The 19,436-nt window shown below is 54.3% G+C and overlaps 2 protein-coding genes across 3 annotated transcripts in view; both read left to right on the forward strand.

Moving 5' to 3' along the window:
* Window positions 1–14,202: 14,202 nt before the first annotated feature.
* Window positions 14,203–19,436, forward strand: part of CHAT (choline O-acetyltransferase) — a 57,623-nt gene continuing 52,389 nt past the window's right edge. The window contains exon 1 of one of the 2 annotated variants that reach the window (XM_011950368.1): window positions 14,203–14,301. Coding sequence is in view for 1 of the 2 variants with exons in the window: in XM_011950367.1 (XP_011805757.1) it covers window positions 18,258–18,259 (2 nt within the window). In the remaining variant the exon portion in view is untranslated. Of the gene's footprint in view, window positions 14,302–18,164; window positions 18,260–19,436 lie in introns of those variants that run through there. The other variant, XM_011950367.1, reaches the window with a different exon arrangement.
* SLC18A3 (solute carrier family 18 (vesicular acetylcholine transporter), member 3) lies at window positions 15,789–17,776 on the forward strand. Its single transcript, XM_011950370.1, has one exon. The coding sequence runs from the start codon at window positions 15,803–15,805 to the stop codon at window positions 17,399–17,401; it is 1,599 nt and encodes a 532-aa protein (XP_011805760.1). The 5' UTR covers window positions 15,789–15,802; the 3' UTR covers window positions 17,402–17,776.

Raw genomic sequence — 19,436 nt, forward strand, 5'->3', positions numbered from 1 at the left:
GTGTAGAATCATCCCAGGCAAGAACGAACAACAGCTGCTGCAAACGTGTTAGAAAGGCAAATCCCTAACCCACTGAATCAGTAACTGCTAGGAGTGAGGCCCAGCAATCTGCATTTTGAGAAGCTCCATTCTGGTGCACACTCAGGTTTACCCAAGGGCAGTTAAACCCTGCAGCCAAGCTCGGGATTATGTTCTCCAACAGTAGCAGATGCTACTCCAGGAGTTGATTATGTGTTTATTTTACCAAACAGTTTCTGCCTAGCCACTAAACTGCTTTTTTTGAAAGAAACAAAATACAGGCAGCTCTCTGTGAGACTCAGGTGCCTGCTGCAGTCAACCTTGAGTCCAGTCTGAAACAGGTACAGGCAGGGTCTAAGCCCCGTATCTGCAAGAACAGCCCTGAGGCTGGCCACCCTTGCCCCAGCTGTCCTGCTGGCCTGGGCACTGTGGCCGCCGTCTCCACTTGTCTCCTTTCCTGCCTCTTGCTTCTCACATTGATTCCCTGGAGCTGCTAGTTTTCTGTTGGTTTTGGGTCTCCTTTTGGGAAGAGATCCCATAATCTACCCTGGGGAATGGGGTTTGCATTTCTGGCTCTTGGCTCCTCCCAGCCCCCGCACTGGAGGTCAAACGTTATGCACCACAGAGCTCTCTTTCCATGGGTCCCTAGCTGATAAATTAGAGGAAAAACCCAAACCCGGCCCTCTTACTCCACCAGCTCTGTCCTGGTTCCTCCCACAACAGGGCGAGTGATACCCTCAGTCACACCCCATGAGGGTGTTCCACCTGGGATGCCTGGAGGGACGTGAAGAGATGATGACATGACCCCAAAGCCTTAGAACAGAAGTCCGGATACAGCAGCTGACAGAGCATGGGCTGTGGAGGAGAACAGATCTGGCCCAGTCTCCGTCTGTCACTTTCTGCAGGGTTCACCCAAGTCACCAAATGTCACCAAGACTCCACTGCTATTGAGGCCTCAGTTTGCAAATCTGTGAAATGAAGCCAAACCTACATTTCTCGCAGTTCACTAAATGAGCAAGCATGTAAATGCCCAGCACAGTGAGTCACACATGGTAGGGCCCCAGCACATGGACATCCTTCGCTTCCCTCAGGAAGCAGTAAGTTTCCTGTGCCTCGCAGTTTAGGAGCAGAAAGGGCCCCCCATTTTGTCAGAAACATTGTGGAGCATAGATTACAAACTCAAATGGCTACAGGATGCAGGAGAATCACAGAAACCAGTGCGGTAGCTGGATGGGTGTGGGCCTGGTCTAAAGGGCTCAGTGGGGCTGCTACCAGGCTGGTGTGGGGCCTGGAGTCACCAGACTTTCTTGTTTTTCAAGAGAAGCTGGAAATGTGGATGTGGGTGTGAAGCCCTGGCTACAGCCTGCCACTTCTGTTCTACTGGATTGTAGCAGAGGGGACCCAGGCCCAGGTCCCTCCTGCTGTGGCCTGTTGCAGCTGGCACCTGGGAGTCTCCTGGGCTTTGCAGCTTGACTCCAGCACCCACTTGCAAGAGATCTAGGAGCCTCTTCTCCATCTGTAAAGGGAGCTACTCGTCATACTGACTTCACCAGTGCAATGGCAGTTGTGAAAGGACTTTGAGACTGCATCCATAGTGGGGTCTTCCTGTCAACCAGGGAGAGCAAAGTGCATCTGATAAGGACCCCCAGCGAGGCACCATTAGAGCCCAACATGGTCAGGTTTAAAGAGAGACTACACACTGCACACCAGGGAGCATGGAGCATCCCCCAAGAGGAGTGATAGGCCACTACAGGATGGGGGGAAGGGCGGAGCACAGGGGCAGATTTATATAAAACAGGGCTGTAGGGAAGGGCTCTGCTGAGAGATGGACCTTGGCCCCTGTGCCCCTGGAAGCTACAAAGTTAAGATCAGTGTGGAAGGTTGTGTCTGAAGCCCCTTACCTGGAGTTCTGCAGCTGGGTTGGAAATGGAGGCTGTTTCTCTGAGCCACAGTGATCCCCTGACTCGGGTCCTCCAGAGATGACTGGGAGGTCCCATTCTCACTTAGGATTCCAAGCAGCCCAGTCTCTGGCTGTCTAAGATTTCAGAGAAAAAGGTTTCTCAGCACCTCATCCTCTGTGGTTCTACAGATGTGAGTTCCTAACAACAGTAGGTGCCCCTCCAGCACCGTCCAGGTTTCCTCTCAAAGTTGCATGCAGCCGGCTCAGCCCACTCCCTCCTGCTCCTGCTGCTGTGAGCAGCCACCCACCTCTATTCCCCACCTCCTCAAATGTGCCCTCCACCTCTGTGCTTTCCTGGATCCTGGATCTCCTTTTCTGTGTTTCTTTGTTTTGTTTTGTTGCTTTCTGTTTTTCGGAGACAGGGTCTCTCTCTGTCACCTAGACTGGAGTGCAGTGGCGCGATCATAGCACACCACAGCCTCAACCTCCTGACCTCAAGTGATCTGCCCACCTCAGCCTCCCAAAGTGCTGGGATTAAAGGCATGAGCCACCGTGCCTGACCAGGATCCTGGCTTTCTCTGGGGACACCATCCCTTTCCTGCCCTCCCTCTGGGTTAATTCAATAGCCCCTCCAGGGTCTCTGAGTGCCAGCACCTGCCACTTCCAGGTCCCCATCAGAGAGGACCATGTATCCCTACTTGGCTACATATCATGGAGTGGATGGTCACCCAGCTCCAGTAGAGGCAGAGAACACCCAGAGACCTCCTCTGCATTAACGCATGTGTCTGTGGGTGTGCTTCTCCCTCCTCTCCCCCTTCCTGAGACCAGCAGAGAGTCAGACCCAGGAAGCGTCCCCATCTCTTCTCTCATCCTCCTGCAGGGTCCTCAGGCCCTGCCCCACTCCAGCCAGCAGCAGATGCTGGGCCCACATGGCCAGACTCCCCCTTCTTTCCAGCTGACATCCAGCTCTGTTTCCTCACCCACCCCCACTTTTTTACCTTCCCACTTGTACCCTCGTGTGGCATCCATTCCAGGGAGGGGTTACAGAGAGTAAATATAGTCCATAACCTATGTCACACATCAGATGGGGACACATGCTGGAAAAAAGTAAAGCAGCCCACAGGGCTAAGAACTGCTGGTTTGGGGTTTTAGACAAGGCCATCCTGGAAGCCTTCATTAACAAGGACAGATGGCAGGGAAGTGAGGGAAAGAGATAGCAGATGGGTTCCCTTCCAGGCAGAGGAAGGGCCCAGGCAAAGGACCTGAGGTGAATAGTGGGGTCTGCAGCACACCAACGTGGCACAAGTATACATATGTAACAAACCTGCACGTTGTGCACATGTACCCTAGAACTTAAAGTATAATAAAAAAGAAAAAAAATGGATATATCCTGGAAAAAAAAAAAAAGAAAGAAATTTCATCCCTGTCATTTACTGGCTGTGTGATCCCTGGCAATTCACTTCTTGTTATTGGGTCTACAATTCCTTGTCTCTAACAATCCCTAGCTCAAATGGGCCCAGGCAAAGGACCTGAGGTGAATAGTGGGGTCTGCTGAGGAACCGCTCAGAGAGGTGAGGGCAGGGGAGGGCCTGGGAGGGAGGGACGACACTGCCAACCATCACCTGGCCGTCACTAAACAGGTTGGCTGGTGTTTTAAAAGCTTAGCTTGTTGCTTGTTGGTGTTTTAAAAGTGATTATCTTAAAAAGGCCCCATTCACAGTAGGTGAGGTGAAGCCCAGCGTCGTGCTTTTAGATGACATTTGACTTTCTGCACTAAGAGGTATAAAAATTGTTCTACCTCTGCCTTTTGGACCAGTAATTACACATCTGGTACTGTATCCTTAAGATAAGCCCAAACATCAGATCCCTCAGCTTGATCCCTTTCATTAGCCATGGGAAGGCAGGTGACTTCCTGGGCCTGGCACACTTCCCCTCCAGTCCCCAGGGCTCTGCAGTCGTACGTCCCCCTCCACATACCTGGTCTCCCATCTGGACCTGAACTGCCTATCTGGGGTGTGGCCTAGATCTGCCCCCACCAATGCAGGAAAAAGTCATCTTCCTCACCCTTCTTTTCTAAATGCCTTCAGTCCTGGGCCAGGTGCCTCTCTGACATCCCTTCTAATGGGCTCTAAAGATGGGTCTGTCTGACACAGGAGAGGGGACAATTTGGGCCAGCCTCTCCCTCCTGCCACAAGTAGCAGGTCTTATCTGGAAGTCCTCATGTGTGTATAACCTGGCCCCAATGCCTGGTCAGTGGGTCCCACCCCTCACCACAGATGGCTGAGCAAGGCTACACAGGGCCAGGCTTGGCCCAGCTTGTTTACCTCCAGCCACCAGGGGAAGGACAGTCTTTCTTTGAGACAGGGTCTCGTTATCACCTAGGCTGGAGTGCAGTAGTGGGATCGTAGCTCACTGCAGCCTCCACCTCCTGGGCTTAAGGGGTCCTCCCACCTCAGCCTCCCAAGTAGCTGGGACCACAGGCACATGCCACCACACTTGGGTGATTTTGTAGTGATGGGGTCTTGCTTTGTTGCCCAGGCTGGTGTCAAACTCCTGGCCTGAAAGTAATCCTCCCACCTTCAGCCTCCCAAAGTGCTGGGATCAGGTATGAGCCACTGTGCCCGGCCTGAGGCTTTCTGAGTCGATCAACCACTGTGCAGACTAAACACTGCACAGGGACTCTGGAATCTGCTCCTTATCTGGGGTCAGATGAGAAGAATGTCCCAGGTCATGCAGTCTGCATCCAGATGGCATCTGAGATGTTCAAATGAGGAATGGCTCCTGCCCATTTATCACTCGGTCATTTACAAACAATGGACGACCCGCTCTGTGCCTGCCTGGTGGCGAATGGAGCCCACCAATGCTCAAACACATCTCACTGGGGGCCTCACAGCCCAGGGGAGGCAAGCGTACTCCTTTATAAAAGATACATGTATGTGTCATCAAGAATTAGTTTGAAACTAGCTTTAAATGCAGTTTAATTAATAGCATCTTAATTACCCAGGAAAACAATGCTCTGGTAATTCTTCTTGGCACTCAAAGCAGACCATGTTTTCAACTGGGTTGGAGTGCCTGGTTGATCGGCCCCACAGACATCCCACCACACCTGTGGGGTGCACACAGCTGAAGGCTACACCTGAATTCCTATCTCTAGCTACAAAGTCTCCAAGTCCCTACCATGTCAGTATCTGGAGCTCCAGGCCTATCCAGAGGACACCCCTCCTCTGCTCAGACAGCCATGAGTCAGGCCTTCCTGCAGAACTTGACCAATATGGCCAGTGGGCCAGAGTTAGGGTCAGTCAGGGATATCCGTCACACCTGTCCACAAGGAGCCAGTTCTTCCCAGCACGAAGTAGGCCTTTACCCAGGCCCCTTCCATGACATCACCAGGAGTCTGGGATCTTGTCCTCTCAGGCTCTCAAGTCAACAGCCCAGACTTTTTCTCTCATGGAGACCTCATCTTGCATGTCGATACTGTGTAGGCTACCAAGATCCCTCAGATGTGTTTTAACATCCTGTATCTCAACAAGAGAGAATCAGAACTCTCTTAGCTTCCTGAGACACCCTTCAAACAGAGCCACCTTTGGTACGTTCCTTCTGCATGGGTCAGGCATGGCACTGGGTGCTGGGACATGGTGATGACACATCTGAGAGGGTCACAGACCATGTGTGTGACGCACTGTCGGAGTGTGATCGCAGGTAATGATGGGGCTGCATTGCCTGGCAGCCCACTCTTCATGCCCCAGGACTGCCCACGTGACCACCATTCCTCCTGGACACTGCGCTGGTGTCCTCCCTGCTCTGCTGGGGTGCGACAAGCTACCTGTGCGGGTCCCAGCACAAATCACAAGTGAGGTAACGATCCCAATATCCCTCGCCTCAGCACAAGCCCACCATCCCCTGGCTCCTGCAGAGGTGAGAGGAGGGCTCTGGGCAGAGCCACCTCCAGCTGAGACTGGACCCTGTAGGGGATGGTAAGTGCTCCAGCTCTTTCTTCCTGCCGCTACTTCCCAAAGGTGGGGAGGAGCTTGAAGCCACCCCTGAAGCCACTCAGTATGGCCTCCTGTGCTATGAGTCACCCAGCCCCTGGAGCCCTGATCAATCATTAAAGCTACATTCATGGGGGCTCAGCACACAGGCTCTGGGGCCACCTGCCTGGGTTCAGATCCCAGCTCTGTCACTTCCTAGTGGTGCAGTAAATTACTTCATCTCTCTGTGTCAGTTTCATCACATATAAAATGGGAGAGAATAATAGTATGAACATGATAAGGGTGTTGTGAGGAGCTTCAGGTTATAAAACCAAATTAGTGGGTTGTGAACAGCATTTAACAAATAAATAAATAAAAGAGCATGCCTCATTTCAGAGAGGTTGGTATGCATGTGTGGCGCAAACCATTCCAGGTGTTTTTCTGCCTGCGGTCCCATTGTTTGGGCTTGGGAGATATGAGATGGATTCAACACAGGCCAATAGCCCTTCATGACAAGGCCGGGGTGGAGGCATGTGCATGGGGGCCAGCACTCGCCTGTGTTGAGGACCCCACTCTGCTGGGAAAGGGGGAAAGAAAACACAGTCAGCAGTGGGACCAGGACAGCAGGACACATGTGTCCTGGGAAGGCACCCTTGTGTGTGGCAGAGAGTACAAGGACCACACACCCAGGGCCTCAAAAGCCAAGCTGCACTGGTACATTTCACCCCAGGCAATGAGAATGCAAAGCAGGAAAACGACCCATTAGACAACTATCTAATGAGCTCCTACTATGGGGAGGAGCTACATTTCTAAAGGTTGACTCAGGGAGCAGTTTGGGGAATCAGGAGCTGGTGTCAACACCGGGTGAGGGGATTTACCAGCAGGTTACTGCAATAGCCCCAGCAAGAGCTCATAAGGACCCAGGTCAGAATGTCTGGGGAAAGAAGAGATAAAGGGTGCCCAACCCTCTGTACTTGGGGCTGAAAGGTCCCCCTTACCCAAGGGAGGACACCTGCATTGACCCTGCACACAGGTCGGAGGGATTATGGAAAGAGAAGGCCACAGAGGAACCCCTCAGACCTCCAAGCACCAAAGCCACACAGCCAAGTGGATGAAGAACTCATGAGCGTGAGTCAGACGGCCTGTGTCTCAGCACATTACTCACCCGCCTGTGCTGCCAATTTTCAATTGATAAAATGGGGCCCAGAAGAGGACTGACTTCACAGGGGTGTTCTGAGAGCGAAAGCTAATGACAGTAAAAGGCTTCCGCTGCGTCTAGCACTGCGACGTCTCCTGACCTCTCTCTCTCACATTAGACTTGCCTAGACACGGCAGTGGCTGACAGCCTGGGAAGACACACGTCATTGAAACTGGGGGACTTTGCAGGCGCTGCTGCTCCTCTCTGGACCCACCCTGCAGTGACCATGCAAGCACAGTGTGCGTGCTCCTCAGGGCTCAGCCTTCCCACCAGACGGGGCCTCCTCCTGTGTCTCCCCTGTCTGCATCCAGGAGCCCCTCTCAGCAGGCGCCTGTTTACTTCAAGATAGATGAGTTTGAACCCATGGCTTCATTAACCAAGCACACAAGGTAGATGGTTGCTATCTACCCATCCAGAACAATTGGCTCCTAAACAAGCTTGTCCACTGGATTTTCACTGAGCCCTCCTCTGCCACTGTGTGCCAGGCACTGGGACATAGAGCAGAGGCACAGCATGTGTCTCCATGGGCATCCTTCCGAGGCAGTCCCCAGTGCACGACCCCACCCTCCCTCTGCCTTGGTGTCCTAGGAGACCCCTGCACCAAACCTACACTTTTCCAGTCTGAAAAAGAAAGTGACCTGGCTGATCAGTGCTGACCTTTCCAATCATGACAAGCTTCAGAATTCAGGAGAGATGGCTGGCAGCCTTCATCTGTCTCCTTGGTTTTCCCAACAAAGCTAACTGACTATAAAATGCAGTTTCCCTTAAACATCTGTTCTGCCTACCCAACTAGTCAACCAGGGCAGCTGTTTCCTGGTCTCCCTAGGGTGTGTCTGGAATACTTCGACTTCCTTCTAAGTGTCCCTCCATCCACTCCAAGCTCAGTAGAACTTTGACATAACGAGAAAGCCCTAATTCTTTTCAAAACTGACAAACAGGCTTGTTCCTCCATTCCACAGCTCTTGATTTAGGGTGTCCTGTACCAGGCAGTGAGCCTAGCCACCTCAGCCCCTACCTTCAGCGCTGCACTCAGGGTGAGGAAACCGCCACGTGAACACATACCCACCACGCAGTGTGATGAGTACAGTAGTGGATGCGTGGTCATAACACAGAGGGGTTGGTGGGGGTGGGACACAGTTCAATTAGAACATAAAAGATGAATAGGAGTCATTCACAAAGGCAGGAAGTGGTATAATTTACAACAGGATTATCTTACATTACAAGTAGTCTCATTCCATTCATACCAAACCCTACAAGGTATTGTAAATGCACCCATTTTATAGATGTGTAAGTAAGGTTTGAAGAGGTTAAGTAACTTGCACAAGGTCAGAGTTAGAAACTTGCAAAGAAGGGACAACTCTGTAAGATTTTTTAACTAACAGACCCTAGACCCAGAGCATGAAAGTAAATTTGTTCAAGGTTAGATAGACAGAAGCTGATGGAATCAGGAGTCAAATCCAGGCATCACATTGAGAGCATGGAGGTGGACAGATTATAGAGAATCTTTTATGTTGAGAATCTGGACTCTCTCATTGATGATGAAGAGGCTCTGAAGGGTTTTAATTGATGCAGCAACCTCACATCCACTCTAATTCATACAGCCCAAGAAGTATTAGCCATAGAATCTATTAGTGAAGAAGTAGCAGTAACTTTCATCCACAATGTAAATATTTTGGGCAAAGACATTCTATTTTAAAATGTTGAGAAAAAGACTAATAGAGAAACGAGTAACAGGCAATTCTCAAAAGAGAAAATACAAATGGCCAATAAGCATAAAAAGGTACTCGGCCAATTAAACAATTAAATGATTAAAGTGATAATAAATACCATTTTTTCCCATGCTAGATTGACAAAATGGAAAAAGACAAGACCAAGTGTTGGCATGAGTATGGGGAATTGTGTACAAACATCCGCCACTTACACGTGGTGTGACATGATTTTTCAACTTTGCAGTGGTGCATTCAGTAGCAACCATACTTCAGATTTTGAATTTTCACATTTTCCAGTCTAGTGACATGCTGTACTATACTCTCAAGATGCTGGGGCAGAGGCCACGAGCCACAGCTCCCAGTCAGCCATGAGATTATGAGGGAAAACACCCAATACTCCATGATTTGTGACCAGATGATTTTGCCCAATTGTTAGCTAATGGAAGCTTTTTGAGCATGTTTAGGGTAGGCTAACCCCAACCCCTTTGTGTAATCATGTTCCATACATTAGGTGTATTAAATGCATTTTCCACTTAACAATATTTTCAGCTTCCAGTGGGTTTATCAGGACATAGCCCCATCATAAGCGGAGGAGGATCTGTACTTCCATATGCTGTTTGTGGGAGGACAAGGGAGAAACATTTATACCGCCACTTTACAGGGCCATTTGGAGATTTAAACTTTAAAATGTGGAGACTTCTAGAATTGACCCAGCAGTCCCCATTGTTTTTGTATCACTTGGGGAAGCACCTCCATACAAGCACAAGGAAATCCATCTCAACACTGTTTAACACCTAGAAATCAGACCTGACCCAATGCCCATCCATAGCGGACAGCTGAAAACACTGGGGCATGTTCATAACCAGAAATACTCTGCAGCAGCAGCTGAGAAAATCCAACTATTTCTATGTAGGCTAAAGTGGATATAATGTTGAGTGGAAAAGGAGAGAAATACAGAATGATACATATATAACAACATTTATGTGAATATATACTTGTTTAAGTATAATGTCACTTATGTTAAATTTTATATGAGCTCATATGTATGTATGGAAACAAATTTATAAAAGGTTTGGAAAACACACACCAAAACAATAAGGGTGGTGGCATCTGAGAGGTGGCCACCACTCAGAACTTTCCTGGTGCTCTGATTTCTATGAAAAGAATACATATATATATGAATTACATGATTTATTTTCATTCTAATAAATGTAGAGATGGATTTTAAAAACCACTGACACATCAGTTCTCATGCAAAATGCTATGGCCAGTGCTGTACAGAATGCCTAGCAAGCAGAATACAGATCTTGTCTGCAAGGGGCTCTGAGGTGTAGGGGAACACCTCCAACATGGTGTGGGATACATTTCAGAAGAGGAGTAGAAAATTTGTCTGGAAGGGGGCATGTTCACAATGTATCAGGAATCAGGGAAGAATATGGCAACCAAGGAGATGCAAAGCTGGGCAGGAACCAAGGCAACACTGGTTGAAAGGTGTGGAGGTAGGAGCTCCTGGGGCCTGTCAGGGAAGATGAAGATGGGAAGGGTGGGAGGCACTGTGGAAGGAAGACCACCATGTGGGGAGATGATGCTGACTCCAGTCCCAGGCAGCAGGGGACCCTGAGAGGTCTGTGAACAGGCTGGAAGCTTGCCTGAAACTTTGCAGAGGAAAGAAGCTTGGCATCCCTGCAGGGGTGGATTGTCAGGGTCGGGGGCCAAGAGACAAGTGAAGGGATTAACTGTCCCAGTGTGGGGGAAGATGTAGGATCTGGGCTGGGGGCAGGTAGGGAGGGGTCTCAATGTAGGAGGGAAATGAATCTGAGACATTAATTGGATTGAGATGGAAAGAAAGTGGAAAGAACAGAAACCAAAGGGATTTGGAGGCCATGCTTTCAACAAATGATTCATAGTTAGTGTCAGGGAGCCAGAAAATAGCAAGTGAGCAAGGTCCTGTCCCTTGGGAGCTGCAGAGAGGAGCCGTGGTGCCCACTCACAAAGCAGCACCTGCAGTCTCTTTCCCTATCAAAGCCCAGCTATGTTGTACACAAAGCAAGTCTGGGTACCGAGGACAGGCTGGCCAAGGGCAGGCAGGCAGGCACGTAGTCCTCTGGCTTCCAGCCACCAGACTCACAGGTTTCTGGGAAAGGCTGACTCGGGCCACTTTGTTCCTTTGAATCTGAGAATATATGACTGGGGAAGCCTAAATTAATTAAATGATGCTGAGGCCCTGAGGCCCGCCTGAGCCAGTGCACAGGGGACAGGTTATGGAGGTCTGAGCAAACTGCACCCCTAGCCCCCGGTGCTGGAATCCAGAGAGGCTCATGAGCTTGATTGGAATGAAGCCTGTGCTTAAGTGCTTCCAGAGAGACAAAGAAATAATAAATCAGGAGCAGGTGCCCCACCCACACACTGCCATAACCAACACCAGCCTGCTTCTCTGCAGAAACACAGTGGTTTCCCCTCTCTAGAACCAGATGTTTCAGGGAAGCAACAAATGGCAAATCCCTGGAACTGACACGGCCCCATGACCTTCTCAGAAATGAGGCCAGGCTGGGCTGGCACCTCCCTCCACAGCAGCACCCCCCCACCACAACCCACCCAAGACCTCCAAACACCCCCTAGACCTCACCCAGGCACTGGTGCAGCATGGCTATCCTTCCACCCCTCCCAAACTCCCACACACCAGGACTCCCCCGTCCCCAGCAAGCCTCCCACCCCCAACATGGCACTGATCCAGCAAGGAAGAAATTTTAGTCCATCAGACTGTGGACACAGTTGTATCTTGTGGATAAAATGAGAAGAAGGGTTGTCAGCTAGAAATCACCAATTTGTCCCAATCCATACAAAATAATAACAATTAAGCTTCTACTAGGTATCAAGCATTGGGCTAGACACTTTCAAGCGAGCTATCTCGCAGTCTTTAGCCATCCTGCAGCAGGGCCACATGGCGGCCGGGAGCAGGACGCTGGAACTAAATCACCTGCATATGAATCCCATCTTTACCACTTGTGAGCTGTCTGACGGAATACATTACTTTACCTCAGAGTCTTTGCCTATAAGAAAGTAATATGAAGGTTGGTGAGAGAATTCAATGAGTTAATGCTTATCAAATGCTTAGAACGGTGCCTGATGACTTATAAGCTCTTCTGTGTGTCTAGTAAACACGTTCCTTCCTTCCTCTGCTCATTCAACTTTCATTGAGTAACAGATATGAATTCTGCCCTAACAGCTGCTATTTCTGGTTGAGAAAGGAGAGAAAAATGCTTCCATTTTCTCCTACAGGATTGGATGGGAAGTTCTCTGTTGCTTGCAAGTTATGTTCAGATAGAGGAGTCTGGAAAGGACTTTACCAAGCGTTCGAGTGAAGGGGACGCCAGAGGGGCGGGGTCTCCCTGTGAGGCTTCTTGGTTGTGGTGGGGCCAGGGCCAGCACCCTGGACAGCTCTCCGCAGCTGGCGGGGAGAGGCTTTTGCCAGCTCATATCTCCACTCAGACCCTCCGTAGCCTTTTGCTGCAGGGGGCCTCTAGTCTCCCTGCAACCCCAGCACCCCAGTATTTGGAGCCATGATGGATTGGGATGGTGGGGGGCTGCCCTCTGATCTGGAAGTTAGAGAATGAGGGAGTTTAGTGTCTTTGGAGCCTCCTTAGGGAGCCAGCCCAGGACCTTCCTCCTCCCATGGGTCTTCATCTGCTCCTCACCCCTACACTGTTAGCATGTGGTCACCTTGGAGATGGAGCAGCAGGAGCACAACGCAGTGCCGGGAATAGGGAAGTAGTGTAAGGACCACAAAACAGGTCCCCCAGCCTGGATTTAATTCCAGGATCTGCTGCTGGGAGCTTGACCAAGCAACCCAGCATCTCCATGCCCAGCTTCCTCACCTGGTAAGATCAGGGGAATAGCACCTATACTGCATCAGGATTGCGGGAGAATGGAGTAAACAGCACACATAATATTCTTGGCACAAAGCAAGTAATAAATGAGTGTGCCTCCTGCCACACAGGAACCGAGGACTGGAGAGCTAGTCATGAGCCCCGAGATAATTTGGCTTCATACTCAGGAACAGCCATGTGGGCCAGAGGGCTGGAGATGTGGTCTGCACCTTGAAGGCCCTGGGAAAATTTCTCTCCTCTAAGATTCCTCTGTTCTTCAGCCACTAGACATAAAAAAAAAAAAAAAAGTTATCCTTCAAGTCCTCCTCTCTTTAATCAGACAGGGAAAACAGCATGTGCATAAATAATAATGGTTTTGTAGGCTGGGAGACTGCCCCTTTAAGAGCCTCATAATGGGAGAGTCAGAAGAGCCCAGAGGTCTCAACCTCAAATGAATAGAGAACCAGCAAGTGGCATAAGTGTGTGAAGTCAGCTGGGGCAAGACTAGGATGCGCTGGAGAGTGTGCATGTACTGACTAAAGGCTATCAAATAAAATTTAAAATAATTAGCCCACCCCAAAGAGCCCTTCTGCAGCACACACTTCTGCTAAGGGCTGCAGTGAGTGGGCTCTCACCTCAACCTGAATGAGGCAGAGGCTGAGGCTGAGCCCCACTGAGGGGCTGTGACTTGCCCAAGGTCATCCAGGGCCAGGCCTGTGCCCACATTAGGACTCTTTTCCTCCCTCAGACAGAGGGCACTTCAGCCACTGCAGAGCAGGTGCCAGCAGCCCTTCAGTGGATGAGTTTCTCCTCCTTTCCCAGGGTGACTGGGTGGGTGGAGGGATTGAGCAACAGGTGGCCAGGCTGCCCCCTCTCACCCTGACACAGTGGTCCCCATCCCCTCATCCCACAGCCATCTCAGGGACAGATGGAGACATTCCAATGTCTTCTGGGTCCTCCACCAACCCAGACAGAGCCTGGAATCACAGTGCCCACCTAACCAGAGGGATCAGCCAACTAGCCAAGTGCCCCTCCCCACCGTGTCTTTCGTCTGTTCTTCACAAGGCCCACAACTGAAAAATGAGGATAAACCGCATATTCTACACACTACAACAGATCAAGTCCTTATACTGCTCTTAACTGTGTGCCCGACCACCTTAGCAGTAAGTACTATTATTACTCCATTTTACAAAGAAAGTAACTGAGGGACAGAGAGGCAAAGTAATTCCCTGCAGGTACGCTAATGAGTATATGACAGAGCTGGGAGCCATCCTGGTTGTCTGCCTCGAAAGCCCACACTCTTTGCACTGCATCGCGGCACTTCCTGCGGGGTGAGGGGCACGATGGGAGAAGCATCTGCGTCTAATGCTGCTTTGCTTTTGAGGCCAGAAAAATGAGAAGGCTCCCCTCTGACTCTGGAAGAGAGAGGCAAACTGTAATCTCAACAACACAACCCCCACCTCCAACCTCAGCCACCCTGGAGCCTCTCTCCCGCCAGTCCGCCCACTGGAACACGGGCTCCATGTGCCATCCAGGGTCAACGCCGCTCTGGGGACGCGTCAGGCCCAGCGCACAGCCTGGGCAGCTCGGCCTACCAGCTGAGCACGGGTGCCTCAAGGGGTGCGGCCCTCCCAGAAGGAAGGTGAGTCTCCCTGGAGCCTCTGACGACAGCGAAGTGGCTGGGCGCTCTCCGGGGAGTGGGCGCGGCACCCAAGAAGGGTTTCTTACAGTTCCAAGAGAGGACCCCAGCCACAGTCACTCCAGAGCCCACCCGGGGCTTGGAAGAGGCTCTGGAAAAGGAGGGATGAGGAGTGTGCAGAACAGGGGGCGGAGGCTGGCAGGAGCCGGGGGAGGGCTCAGTCGGGTGCGAAGAGTGCCTGGGAGGAGTTAGAGTGGGGAGGGGGTGCAGCGGCGGGGAGAGAAGAGGCGGAGCTGGGGGACCCGACCGTTAAAGCGGAAAGGGGGATTCCAGGCAGGGGGAGTGTGGCCAGGCAGTGCGGGAGGGCGGCAGCGGCCAAGCTGATATTCGCGACCCCGGGTGGGGGCGAGGCAACTTCTGCCCTCAGTCCCCACAAGCTCCCGGCCGGGATTCGCTGCAGAGAAATTCTGCGGAGGGGCCAGTGGGTCAGAGCCAGGCCAGGCAGTTGCTGAGCCTTCCCCGCCCCTCCCGGCAGGGGTGTGTGTGCAATGGGCCAGGGGGCGGAGTCGGAGAAAGGGTTGGGGGTGTCCGTGCCCAGCGCTCCTCCGGACGCGGCTCCACAATCCAGCTGCGAGAACAGATGGACGCAGCGGCGGCTCACCTCGGGGGCTTCCTGCCCGCTGTGCGCCGAGGTCCAGGCTGAGGCGGAGATCACAAGCCTCCGGCTCCCGCCTCTCTCGAGGGGCTGCGAGGAACAGGCTGCCGCGCCTCCCTCCCCAGGAGGAGAAGAGTGGGCGCTGACCCCGCGGGTCCTAGAACCGCGGACGGGGGGCGGGCAGGGGGAGGGCAGAGGGCCGGCTCCGGGCGCGGAGCACCCATCCCAGGGGCTGGTTCAAGACTTCCGCACCGAGACCCCTTCCTGGGCCTTCAGCCCTGGAGCATCTGGGGAGCGGACCCCTGTCCTGCCACGCCCCGCCCCCGGCCCCCGCCCCGCCGACGTCGCATTAGCATGAGCGACGCAAGTGGCCCGGGCACCACTCGGGGGCTGGGACTCGCCGCGTCACAGCCCCGAGTGGAAGGGAAAAAAAAAAGAGGAGGCGGCGGAGGAGGCAAGAGCCGACGCGAGGGGAGGGGAGCGCGGCGGCGGGGCTAACGGGCGGGCAACCGGGCGGGCGGCAACAGCATGCCCCTCAGCCATCGCGGGCGGCCTCTCAGCGCGGCGGGGGCTGCTCTGGGCGCGCTCCCGGCACAGTGCGCCCAGTCTCCGGCCCCGGCCCCTCGTCGCGCCCGCCTTCCCGGCCGCCCCTGAGCCCAGCAGCTGCGGGTCCCGGGAACAGCTAAGAGTAGCGGCAACGCCTCGCCGGACGAAGTCTTTTCCTTTGCTGGGACGCTGGGCCATGAGCCCCGCGGCCACCTGAGGCACTGGGGGTCTGCTCGGCCAGGACCGCCGCCCCGAAGTACCGTGCCCTCGCCTCTGCACTGCGGGACGCATCCGGGTGGGGGCATGGAACCCGCGGAACCTGCGGGCCAGGCCCGGGCGGCGGCCACCAAGCTGTCGGAGGCGGTGGGCGCGGCGCTGCAGGAGCCCCTGCGGCAGAGGCGCCTGCTGCTGGTTATCGTGTGCGTGGCGCTGTTACTGGACAACATGCTGTACATGGTCATCGTGCCCATCGTGCCCGACTACATTGCCCACATGCGCGGGGGCGGAGAGGGCCCCACCCGGACCCCCGGGGTGTGGGAGCCCACCCTGCCGCTGCCCACTCCGGCCAATGCCAGCGCCTACGCGGCCAACACCTCGGCGTCCCCGACGGCTGCGCGGCCAGCGGGCTCAGCCCTTCGTCCCCGCTACCCTACGGAGAGCGAAGACGTGAAGATCGGGGTGCTGTTTGCTTCCAAGGCCATCCTGCAGCTGCTAGTGAACCCCTTGAGCGGGCCCTTCATCGACCGCATGAGCTACGACGTGCCGCTGCTCATCGGCCTGGGCGTCATGTTCGCCTCTACGGTCATGTTCGCCTTCGCCGAGGACTATGCCACGCTGTTCGCCGCGCGCAGCCTGCAGGGCCTGGGCTCAGCCTTCGCCGACACGTCTGGCATAGCCATGATCGCCGACAAGTACCCCGAGGAGCCGGAGCGCAGTCGTGCACTGGGCGTGGCTCTGGCCTTCATTAGCTTCGGAAGCCTGGTGGCCCCGCCCTTCGGGGGCATCCTCTACGAGTTCGCCGGCAAGCGCGTGCCCTTCTTGGTGCTAGCTGCCGTGTCGTTCTTTGACGCATTGTTGCTGCTGGCGGTGGCCAAACCCTTCTCGGCGGCTGCACGGGCTCGGGCCAACCTGCCAGTGGGCACTCCCATCCACCGCCTCATGCTGGACCCCTACATTGCCGTGGTGGCCGGTGCGCTCACCACCTGTAATATTCCCCTGGCCTTCCTAGAGCCCACCATTGCCACGTGGATGAAGCATACGATGGCGGCTTCCGAGTGGGAGATGGGCATGGCCTGGCTGCCGGCCTTCGTGCCTCATGTGCTGGGCGTCTACCTCACCGTGCGCCTGGCGGCGCGCTACCCACACCTGCAGTGGCTGTACGGCGCGCTGGGGCTGGCTGTGATCGGCGCCAGCTCGTGCATCGTGCCCGCCTGCCGCTCCTTCGCGCCGCTAGTGGTCTCGCTCTGCGGCCTCTGTTTTGGCATAGCCCTAGTCGACACAGCACTTCTGCCCACGCTCGCCTTCCTGGTGGACGTGCGCCACGTCTCAGTGTATGGCAGCGTCTATGCCATCGCCGACATCTCCTATTCGGTGGCCTACGCGCTCGGGCCCATAGTGGCGGGCCACATTGTGCACTCGCTGGGCTTTGAGCAGCTCAGCCTTGGCATGGGTCTGGCCAACCTGCTCTATGCTCCCGTCTTGCTGCTGCTCCGCAACGTGGGTCTCCTGACGCGCTCCCGTTCCGAGCGCGATGTGTTGCTTGATGAGCCACCGCAAGGTCTGTACGATGCGGTGCGACTGCGTGAGCGTCCTGTGTCTGGCCAGGACGACGAGCCTCGCAGCCCGCCTGGCCCTTTTGACGAGTGCGAGGACGACTACAATTACTACTACACCCGCAGCTAGCATCCCCACTCCTCCTCCAGCCCACCCACCCGCCTTGGGTCGACGGGGCTGCTCTGCAAGCCCACGGGCCAGCTCTGGCTCAGGGCCCACCTCCTCCAGCCAGTACCCCAGCCCCTCCTCAACCTTGACTTCTGCCCGAATCCCCTCCCTGTGACCCATTCCATATCCCTTTCTCTCTTGTCCAGTGGGGCTTGGAGCACCGCGGCAAGCGAAGCCATCGCGCTCCTTACAGAGGTGATGAGGCCCCCGAGTCCCCACCTGTGGCTCCCCTGTGTAGAGCCTGCATCTGTCTGTCCTTCCTTCCATTGCTCTCAGTGCCAAACTTGGGCCGCTGCACAGCGGTGCCTCCGCCCAAATCAATAAACCGTGTCTGTCCCAGGAGGCCGAGTCTCTTTACTGGTGGGGGGTGGGGTGCAGGGCCAGAGCAGAGGGGAGGGTGAACTGGGTCTCCAAGTCCCAAACCAGGCCTGAGCCAAACTAACACGCAGGTGCCTGTAGCTCTTTTTCTACCTGGAAAAGGGGATAGGAAGGAAGCAAACCCAACAAAGGCTGTCACCCACGATCACCAAGGAACACCACGCTCCCGTGGGCCCAGGACGGATCCTCCTTTCCAGGCCCAGGGCAGAGCCCGGGGGGTGCCGCCTGGTGTAGCCTGAGGACCCGCTTCAGCTGGGCACGCCAGGCCCCGCCCTTTGAGGACACGCCTCAAACCATCCACAGAACTCGGAGGTGCCTGGGCTGAGCTTCCCTTCAGACCAGAATCCCCGCCCCGTTCAGGCTTTGAGAAAGGAGTAGGAGCCGAGCATTCCAGCAGAGGGAGAAAAACGGCCCATCTTTTAGAGTCCGACCGCTGGAAATGTGTGTATGATGTGATATGTGTGTGTTTATTAGAGAACTAGGCTCTGTCCTAGGAGGTGTTGGGGAGCCGTGGTCGGTGTTTGCTGTGTCCCTGTCAGTTCTGAGGGTCTGAGTCTTGAATGGAGAGATGCGAGTGTGCGACCTGGTGCCAACCCCCACTGCCACCCTATCCTGAGTGGGAGCAGCGGCCCAGGACTGTCAGGAAAGTTTCCCATCCTTAGTCCCAGCCCTGAGAGCCTCAGGCCAGCGTTTGCGCAACACTCCCTGTCCCGAAGACCGTAGTCTGATGATGGAGGCAGAGTCTTCCCATCCCAGCGTGAAGAAGCGGCTGGTCAGGGTCGCCTGTGTGTTTGCTGCCTCTGTGGGGGTCTGCTCTGCTGTTGTGCGCATGTCTGTCCTCGATCTGCGAGTCGGGCTGTGTGTGCCTGGGCGGAGTCTGCCTTTGTCAGTCTGTCTGTGCTGTTTGTGTGTGGGGGTCTCTATCTGGGGTGGGGGATGCTTTGGTCTGAGAGGAAAGTCTGCCTCTTGCTGCAGTCCTTAAGCATCCCCATGTCTGCCATTAGGATTGTCCCAAGTCTGTAGCACCCACCTCTGCTCCCCACCCATAGTGCCAGCAGGAATTGGATGGTAACAGAAAGGGAAGTCCTGCCTGAACATTGAACCCAGTTATTGTTTCTTCTTATTATTTTGAAAGATGGTGTAGTAGGGTTTGAGACTGGCCTGGATGGTGGGGAGAGGAGGGCAGAGAGCAGAGACTTCCTCAGACCCAATCCTCTCCAGGACTCTGAGCAGCAGCACCCCAGGGCTGGAATAATGGGGTTGGGGAAGTGCGGTGACTGGGGAATGGTGAGCTAGGGGCAGGGGGCGTGGGCGGGACAGTGTTCTGTGCTCCCTTCTAGAGCCTAAATTTGATGCTCTAGTTCCTCCAGGAAGCCCTCCAGGTAGATTCTGGGGGCCGGGAGCTGGGATCCCTGGGCGGGAAGCGGGGGAAGGGATGGGGGACTGAGGACCGCGAAGAAGAGAGAAGAAAGGGGTCTTAGGGGAGGGAGGAAATGGAACAGAGAGGAGGGAGGAGGAACAAGAGGAAGGAGAGAAGTGCGGCCAGCTTGCTTTCTCCAGTCGGGTGGCCGCGGGGACCCGGGCGACGTCGGAGGCCCTGCCCGGAACCCAGGCGGCA

This window comes from Colobus angolensis, unplaced genomic scaffold, assembly GCF_000951035.1.
Source record: "Colobus angolensis palliatus isolate OR3802 unplaced genomic scaffold, Cang.pa_1.0 Scaffold306, whole genome shotgun sequence".
Lineage (NCBI taxonomy): Eukaryota > Metazoa > Chordata > Mammalia > Primates > Cercopithecidae > Colobus > Colobus angolensis.

Bases quoted from the DNA above. Each gene is read 5' to 3' on its own strand.
- SLC18A3 (XM_011950370.1), top strand. From the start codon at position 15,803: ATGGAACCCGCGGAACCTGCGGGCCAGGCCCGGGCGGCGGCCACCAAG.